The 9,570-nt window shown below is 45.2% G+C and overlaps 1 protein-coding gene across 1 annotated transcript in view; it reads left to right on the top strand.

The window, feature by feature from the left end:
* Nnmt (nicotinamide N-methyltransferase) overlaps window positions 1–7,446 on the top strand; it is a 29,960-nt gene extending 22,514 nt beyond the window's left edge. The window contains 3 exon segments of the mRNA XM_004636556.2: window positions 6,972–7,065; window positions 7,067–7,243; window positions 7,245–7,446. Coding sequence (XP_004636613.1) covers window positions 6,972–7,065; window positions 7,067–7,243; window positions 7,245–7,433 — 460 coding nt within the window. The 3' untranslated portion in view covers window positions 7,434–7,446.
* The last annotated feature ends 2,124 nt before the right edge of the window (window positions 7,447–9,570 follow it).

Here is a 9,570-nt window from a genome sequence, read left to right as displayed (position 1 = left end):
TGCATACTATTCATTTAATGAGTCAGAAAAAAAAAAAAGCTATTCCTGTTCCAGTTTGTATCTTAAACGGAGAGGAAAATGAATTTTTCCCTGAAGAAATCCAAAAAACAGCATTAATTAACCCCTGGCTCTTGGAACCTGAAACACACGGCTTAGACTTGTGGTTCCCACACTAGCAGCTTTGATGTCAAGTGCGGGCTGGATATGAAAGCAGGCCCTCGGGCCCTATTAGCAGCCTACAGAATTGCAGGCTGCACCTCCACAAGCTCTGCGTGGTGGTCTACATAGAACAGTGAGAGAAGTTCAGGTGTTTAGAGCAGAGCGTCCCACAGGTGTGCCAGGCCATGCAGGTGGGCGTGGGAGTGAGTTACAGGTGTGCTTTCCAAGCTGTTCTCAACCCTCAGGGCAGCCAGGTGGGCCCTAGAGAGGCTGGAGGCGGCTAGCTGCACAAGTGGCTCTGCATTTCACCTTAGTGTACCTCGGAGAACTTGAGCACCTGCAGAGGTGCAACTTCTCTGAACCAAATGCTCTCTGCACAGATATCCTTATTTTAAAACATGTCGATATACTGTCCAAAGACACGCACGATAGTGAGTGCCGAGTCTGTTCCACAAACTAGCAGACTCCCTCAATGACAGGGCACTCTGGATTTTCATGGCTTGTAAAAAATGTATTGATATTCTTTCCTAGCATCAGGGTCTGAGGATTATTTCAGTCATGTCTAGGAGAAGTTTCTGCCTTTTCTGGGGCTGCGCCTCTCAAATAGATGCTCTCCCAGCATTTTCTCTCAGGGAAAATTAACAAGGCAGGCTAAGAAAATGTCAACTAGCCAGTTCCTTCCAATTATAGACATTTCTCCTCATATCTCTCAAAGCACCTCAAACTCAATGTGTCCAAAATAGATCTATGATCACTCCAGACCTGCTCGGTTTCTGGTATTCTTAGTTCCTTGAATGACATCATCATGCAATTAATTGGACACGCCAGAAGGCTGGAAGTCAATCTTGTTGTCTCCCTTGCTGTCATGCTTCATGACTATTCTGTCACCAAGTTCTGTCCATTTGATTTCCTTCATTCCTCTTGAGCCAATTTATTTTATCTGGTATTTATCATTATTGTAGCCGGAGGTACCAATTTCTCCCTCTCCCTGGGGCCCCAGCTCTATCAGTTTTCTGCTCTGCAGCCCCAGTGGTCACCTAGAAAATGTGAATCTGATCATGTTGTTCCCTTCCTTCCAACTGTTAATGACTTCCCATGGTGTTTAGGGTAAGAGCCAGAACTGCTCCCATGGTCCGCAAGGTGCCGCCTCACCTGGAGCCTGCTCACCCCCTTGTCTCTGGCCCAGTCTCATCACCACGCTCTTCTCCTCATCTCCCTCTGCCACGTGGCCTTGGCAGTTGCTACGTCCTCTTTCTGGGATGTGTTCCTCCCTTTCTGGCCTCGTGGCCTAGTTATCGCCTATATATTGTCCTCCATATCTCTGCTTTCCTGACTCATTTCGGGAGGAGTCTTCTTGACACAACTGCTAATGTGGAACTACTCCAGCTTATGGTAGGGACAGAGGAAAGTGAGCTTCTCTCTTAGCACTCCAAGCCAAGCCAAGCTTCTATCTTTTCTCCATGAGTACCATGATCCTTCCCTTCCTCGCTTCGGTTTTAATTTCCACTTCCATGGTTGATCATGGGTGAATCCTTCTCCCTCTGCTTTTCTGTAAACTCCGTGAGGATACTGTCTGCATCTCATTCATTCATCCTTGAGTCCCCAGTGCCTGGCACTCTTCCTGTCTCTAGCAGAGGTTCAAAACATAGTTTAATAAATCCAAGGGTTTTTGGCCTCTACTCTTCCTTCCAGAATGTTTTCCGCCTGATTCAGCTGTGGACCTCTCCATAGGCTTACCAGTGATTCTTCTTGCTGTTGTGATTTTACACTGTTAGCCAAGTTTATTCAGACTTTATGTCTTCAACCTGTTTTGCTAGTTCCCTCTCAGAAGGGCCTGCTGGAACCTCTGGGGATTGGGCCTGGGGCAGGCAAGTGGAATGGAAGAAAGCTAGTCCAGGGGGATTCTGACTTACCGCCTCCCCTGCAAGACAGGCAGGAGAAACCTCTGAATCTCAGGATAACTACCCAGGTCTGAGAAGATTCTCTCCCAAAGTGGTCTTCCCAGGAGTCCTTCTGCTCACCTTTTCTTTTTTTCTCCTTGAATGCCTTCAGGGCACTTTGGCATGGCTGGAGTGTTGTGGGGATCGAACTACAGCAAACTGAGGCTGCCAGCATTGTGGAAGCAGCCACTTAAAGAACTGAGCTAGGGCTGGGCCCCCTCTGCTCATCTTTTCATTCCTCCTCTCCCTCCAGCTTCCCCCAGGCCTTTGTGGAGTACATATTTACAGAGGAAAGAGCTGCGTTTTTTGCATTTTGGTTCAACTGAAAGAGTAGGTCTGTAGAAGGAGAGAAATGGCTGCACCACTGTTAGTTTTCTTTAAAGCAGCACACACCTCTCCAGTGTGTGTTTATTACCTACCCCTTGAGCTAAATGTGAGGCTGAGGGGTAATTGCCTGGGTCTCCAGGCGAGTCCATTTCCCTGCAGGTGCGCTCTCGCAGGCGCTGAGGAGCCCTGAGGTGTAATCTTTACACAGCTGCCTTGGCAACTGAGTTCACCAGTGTTTGCTGTGTGCCCAAGGACAAGCAGGTATCTGCAGCAGTGGGTGTTTCTAACAAATTCTGCTCTCAAATTGGCACATTCTCCATGAGTTTCCCGACTTCGTGGTGTGTCTCACAGTTTGGGAGCCATTTTCACCATCATCTGACTGGCAAGTACTAGTTCTGTGGTAATTTGTGTCTTTAAAATAGCTTAATACACAATAGGGCACAGAGGTCCATTTTGCTCCTGACGTAATCACTTAAATCACATTCCTGCAGTGTTCCTGACACAGAAGATTGCTTCTGAACACATCCAGAAGAGCACCATGTTGCAGATCTTTAGCTTTTTCTACACACTTACATTACCTGTACCTACAGAGAGGTTAAACTTCTGTTCTAGATTAATTTCCCCTTCAAATTTATATTTCTCAGACGTTTCATGGTGTTGACTTTTTATTTTTTATTCTTAAAATGTTCTACCAAATCGTCTGTGTCAATCAAGACTGAGTGATGGTTTTGTAACTATTTTTGCTACTTTGTGGATAAAATCTATCTTGGTTTGTCCAGGGCTACACTGGGTATCCAGGACTAGGGATCTTCAAGCTAAAATCAGAGGAGTCCAAGACAAGCAGGGCAAAGTTGTCACCCTACCACTGTTCTTTGGTAAGAGAGTAGGTAAACCAGTCAAGGTGAAGTTTTTCTCTCTACGTAGACTAGTTTAATGGTTGGTAGGAATTCCCTAAAATTTATATTTTTTACAAAGGGCTTTTAGAGAGATAGATGGGCTAAAAGGACAGCCAATAGTTTGGCCCTAGCCCCTTGAGGTCTGGGAGGACTCAACACATAAGAGAACCTCTGCTGTGATATCCTGTAACTCAGTAGTGTCCCACATTTTCTGATCAAGGAGACTATGGGGCCACAGAAGAAAGTGATCAGTGATGTACAGTGTGCCTAAGGAGAATCACCTAGAGAGAAAAAAATTCTCTCGGGCTTTCACAGACAGCAAATTGGTCAAGCAATGGCTGTGACTCATCCACATGGCAGACACTGACAAAAGATCCATAAGGTGCTGTACATGATTCTAGGGTAAATCCTGAGGAGATTTGACTGAACTTGTCACTTAGCAAAAGTCACATTTTCAGTTATATAGGTCTTGCTTTAACTTAGTCTTAACCACCCAGCAAAAAAGAGTAACCACAAGGTATAAAACATAATGCCATATTAATGTGCTGAGCTATAACAGGCTCAAGTCAACAACTTCTGACAATTACCAGTTGTGCTGATAACTCACTACTATTATGGACTATTGGACTATATTAGGTTATTTTGCTGAATTCAAGTACCTACAATCTTTGAACTGGCATCAAGTATGAAAAGGTCCTTTAAAGACTTCTCCAAATACAGCTTCTCTAACTGCAATGGAACACCCATCTCTGACAAAACAGAAAAAAAAGGGGGATATATGGGCAGCCACGGAAGCTAGGTAATTGATCAAATGCATGTAGGTGGGACTAGGCCTCAGTGCCTAAAGCAAACACGCTACCTAAACATCCTGCCTGGTTAAGATCAGCTGTTGGTCACTAGGCAACCTTGTTTCACATGTTACTAACTTTGCCAAAGTATAAATAAAGGACCATTTTGGTTGTGAAAAACTAAAAATGAAAAAAAAAAAACAAAACTTGGTGAAAAAAAGGGCCTTTCCCCATCTGTCTTTTTAAAATACAAAGCTTATTGAAGAGCTATGTCAGGCTTGAGTTTAAATCTAGTTATTTAAATAGTTATTTAACTATCTGAATTAATAGAACTATTTAAAGTACAGCCTTCGATGGTTCTGCGCTTTGTAACTCTAACCACAATTTGTTTTCAAACATTTTTATAAGTCCCCATCCTGGAAACCATCCATCAGCCCTCACCCTGAACACACACCAATCCTTTGTCTTCTGGCAGCCACGATGCTTTCGGTCTTGATAGATTTTCCTTTTCTGGGTATTTCATACAAACTGAATCATGCAATATGTGGCCTTTTGGTTAAGCTTATCTCACTATCTTCTCTTCGAGGCTCATCTGCATTGTAGCACACATTAGAGCTTCATTTTGTTGACAAATACTCTGTCTGTCTGTCTCTCTCTCTCACTCTATACCTATTGATCTCTATATGCATCTATAGATAGGTCTCTCTAGATATATATCTGCATATTTATCTCTATCTATTACAGATTTTATCTACCTATTTATAAGTTGGTGCACATATGTATGATCCTTACTTTTTGGCTACTTATCTGTAAGCTTTTGTTAAGCTTTTGTGTGGGTATATGTTTTTATTTCTCTTGGGTATATACCTAGGACTGAAATTCCAGGTTATGTAATGACTCTATGTCCAATTTTTGAGGAAACTTCCAGTATCTTTCTAAGCTTTTATTTTTTATTTTTTTTCACTAAGCTTTTAAATGAGAGATATTTAAATTTATTTATTTATTTATCTATTTATTGAATTTTAGGGAAGGGTCTACAGGGTGTTCAGGGTCTCACTACTAGATTGGACTCATAGTGATCCACCTGTTTACAACCTCCCAAGAACTGGGATTACAGGCATGTGCCACCATGCCTAGTGCCCCGGGGGTGGAGCTGGCAGAGCAGGCTGGGGATCTAACCTCCAGCCCATGTACCTGCTTGCAGATGCTTTAATCTGCTGAGCTATTTGGCTGGCCCTATGATATTTAAATTTAAATTGAATGCTCACAAATATTTTTCAGTATCTCTAGTCTTTCTACACAAAGTTAAATAGGTACATTTTATTTAAATCATTGACTTTTCCTCATGACCAGAGGAAAAGTCTCTCAGTTGTTCAAAATTGGAGCATCCTCTGTTGTTTTCACCCAACTTTCTTGCCCTAGTGGCTGTCTTTTCCTGACATCTATGAGGCAATGAACTGTGTGTTCCCTGGTACAATGTTGATCAATTTCCTCAAAGTCCCCTGTCCTGTGAGCACTCTACTATTGGTGCTCTGGGCATTGAGTAATTTATCCATTCATTGTTTTTTTTTTCTCTTCTCTCACCTCTCTGATTTTTCTACTATTTCTTTTTCTCTCCTCTTCCCCCTTTCTAGATTCTCTTGTGCACTCTATGTGTTTGTTTGAATTTTCTGTGACTGGGTCTCTCTGAGTTGCCCAGGCTGAGCTTGAACTTGTGATTCTCCTGCCTGAGAGTGCTGGGATTACAGCTGTGTGCCACTATGCTGGACTTATTTAATTTTGATAGTTTATTCCTTCATTCCTCCCCTAACAAATTCTAATAGGACCCAAGCATGTTAATCAAGGGTCTTTGTGTTACTATAACTACATAGGAATTAATTGACCTATAAAGAAAAGTTCATCTTAGTTCATGGTTTCATGGCTTGTGGTTACCTTCATGCCTGTGGTAGGGCAGAACATCTTGTGGAAATGACATGTTGGAATGTCAGATGGGAGTACCATGTGGGAACATGTGGGAAAGCAAAGCCAGTCACTACAAGGCAAAAGAAAGAAAGGACTAAAATCTCAAGAGTCCCTTTGATGTTGGGTACCCAGTGGCCCAAAGACCTTTCAGTAGTTGGCCCTCTGAAATAGCACCAAGCTGGGGGCTGGGCCTTTGACATGTGGGCCTTGGGGATCCGTCCAAATCCACACCGCAGCAGCACATTACTCTGTTCCATCCGCTGCCCTTGCTTTGTTTTCATGCATTAACTGATTTTCCCTCAAGAGAGTCCTTTGATCTGGCAGAAGAGGATGGGATTCTTGGCAAGGCTACCAAGAAAATGATCTGCCTCAGAAAATCCTCTCTGTCTGCAGTAATTCTTTGGAGCCTGATAGTAAGGACTTGGTATTTCTTCTTTCCAGTGGGGCTCTGGCCAGTCATAGGACAGTTTTTAAAATGTCTATGTATTATGCCTCTGCGCTCATTCCATGTCATTCAACAACCTCTACAAAGACAATCTGTCGGCATTTTAAGTCTGTTATTACTTGCTATGCATGAGTAAAATAGCCATGGTTTTGCAGTTTGGCGGAGGAGACAAGTATCATAATAAGTCAATGAAGAAGTGGAGGCAACGTGAATTTAGCTGTAGAAGCAGTCAGCTGGGTATTACTATAACTATTATCATTCCCATTTACCGTTCACTTGATCAGAAGCCTCGGCTCCGCTTAAGGTAGTATATAGCCACATTTGGATCACAAAAGAGTCCCTCATTTCTTCTTTCTGCACATGCATCATCCTAAGGATTCACATTTGGGGTCACACTGCTACCGGGCTCCCTGATGGGGCTAGCCAGTGATGCTGCTCACTTTGTGTTTTTCAGAGTCAAGGGGCCAGAGAAGGAGGAGAAGCTGAGGCAGGCAGTCACGCGGGTGATCAGGTGTGACGTGACGCAGAGCCAGCCTCTGGGCGGGGTCCTCGTGCCCCCCCGCTGACTGCCTGCTCTGCACCCTGTGCCTGCACGCGGCCTGCCGGGACCTCCCTGTCTACCGCGCTGCCTACAGGAATCTCGGCAGCCTGCTCAGGCCGGGGGGCTTCCTGGTGCTCGTAGATGCGCTGAAGAGCAGCTACTGCACGGTTTCCGAGCAGCGGTTGGTTCCCCAGCCTCTCCCTGGGCCCGGAGGCAGTAGAGGCTGCGGTGAAAGAGGCCAGCTATAGCATCAAGCAGTTTGAGGTGATCTCGGAAGGCTACGCCTCCACCACTTCTGACAACGAAGGGCTTTTCTTTTTGGTGGGGCGGAAGCTGGACAGATCTGTTCAACATCGTGTGACCTCAGTTAAATAAAGCAATGTCTTGGCCAGTGGACTTCGGAGCTTTGTTTCAGCCACGGAGGTCTTCGAGCTGAGTAGACCCTAAGTATCTGGGACTGCTACATCTAGGAGAGAAAGGGAATAGTCAGTGCAGGAGAAACTTGCGGCTCACCTTCACTGTGCTCTACACACAGGAGCCGCGGCCAGGCCACCTGGAGATGAGTAACTGGGATGTCTGGTCTTCCCTGCCTGTGTTTATAACAGGACTCACTTCTCCAGACGCCCAGTTATGGTGACTCGGGTCCACGCGTGTCCTGGAGAAGTGTCTGCACTATTACTTCATTGGGGGACCTTGCTTCCTCCTGACTTCTCCTTACAGAAGCTGCCATACCCCAGCCTCTGCTGCTGCTGCGGGGCCTCTCTGGGCACAGACATTTTCTACTGGATGCCTCTTTTAAAACAAACAAACAAACAAACAAACAAACAAAAAAACAACAAGATTTCATTATGCAGCTCAGCTGGCCTTGATCTAATTTTGTAGCCCAGATCCTCCTGCCTCAGCCTCCGGAGTGGTGGAATTACAGGCATGTGCCACCACAGACCGCTTGGACACCTCTGCTTTTTAACACCATTCTAGCCAGATGACAGCTGGCTAGCATTTCTGTTAATCCCAGGATCCAATTTGTTTTCTTTTAAAGATTCTCATTTTCAAGTTTTAATTCACCCACTCACTGTTTCGCCTCAGCCCAGCCTGGTGGGGCTTCAGTTCCCTCATCTGGAAGATGACATTTAAATAGAACTTCCTGTTAAGAGAACTAAAGTGAACTGCTATACAGAAAGCTGCTGCGCAGCATTGGAAACCTATCAGCTATAACTATTAGCTATGTAATCACTATGACCACAGTCATGGTATTACCACCTTTTCTACTAGCTGCCAAATAGCACAGAAGCCTCAGTCTCAGGTAGGAGGGAAGGTTGCTGCTCTGGGCTGCACACATCCGGGCTCCTCACCGGCATTGCTTTTGAGACGGGCTGTGAGGAGAGTCAGTTTCTGAACCACACGCTGCCGATTCCTTTTTTTTCTTTGCTTTTTTATTATTTTTTTTGTGGAACTGGGGATTGAACTCAGACCCTTGAGCTTGCCAGGCAAGCGCTTATTCTACTGAGCCATCTCCTCGGCCCATTGAGCCACATCCCCAGCCCGATTCCTTTATGATTTAAGAAATAATCAGTATTAAATGACTTGTGGTTAGTACCCTCCATATCTTTCCCATCCCAGTCCCTGGAAATGCATGTGAAGCCCCGTGTCAGTATCAGCTGGCTCAAGAGCCCGCCTCTTTGCAGTCACAGCTGACACCCAAGCGCTCCCAGGTGCTCCCGAAGGCGGGGCTGCTGCGCAGCTGTCCCCATCCAGAATTCACCTGACCAGCAGGCTGTGCTGGCTTGTGTGTCCAGCCCGGCAGTACTGGGGAAGGGACAAAATGATCTGCTGTACTTTCAGAGAGACCTTTCCCCGGCCCCTGGTTCTGCCCTAATGCCGCAGAGCCCTTCTGGCTGCCGCCAGGGTGGCAGGGGTCACTTTCCATCTACGCTAGAGCCTAGCAAGCTTTCTTGCCCCGAGCTGGATAGTAAATATTTTTTGCCTTTCTGGGTCATACAGTCTTGATTGCAACTTTCCAACTCTGCAATTGTAGCAGAAACAGCCGCAGGCCATGTATAAATGATGTGTGTGTGTGTGTGTGTGTGTGTGTGTGTGTGTGTGTGTTTGTGGACTGCAATAAACTTGATTTACGAAAACAAGCAGACGAGTAGATTTGAAGCAAGGGTTGTAGTTTGCAGAGCCTTGATCCAGACCCTAAAGCAGCTTGTCTGTGCCTAAAGTTTAATAAAATTTCCCATGAACAGTTTGTTTAGTTTCTAATACCCAGTCCTAGTTATAGGAGCCATTGGGAGATTCATAGTTTGATGGTATCATTGGAGATGATGGAAATCTGGGGAGGCCTCCCCAAAAGAGGGCACCCCTGGGATTATATCTCAACACCCCTCCCTTTCCTCCTCTTTCTGCTCTTTTCTTTTTCCTCTTCTCTTTCAGCCATTCAGAGGACAGAAATGGAAAATTAGGGAACAAACGAGTGACAGATAGTGTTCACTGCACCACTGTTTTTCAAACT

The sequence above is a fragment of the Octodon degus genome, unplaced genomic scaffold (assembly GCF_000260255.1).
Source record: "Octodon degus isolate 3935 unplaced genomic scaffold, OctDeg1.0 scaffold00080, whole genome shotgun sequence".
NCBI classification, from domain to species: Eukaryota; Metazoa; Chordata; class Mammalia; order Rodentia; family Octodontidae; genus Octodon; species Octodon degus.
Note: the sequence above shows the minus strand (reverse complement) of the source record. Positions and strands in the feature narration are given on the sequence as shown.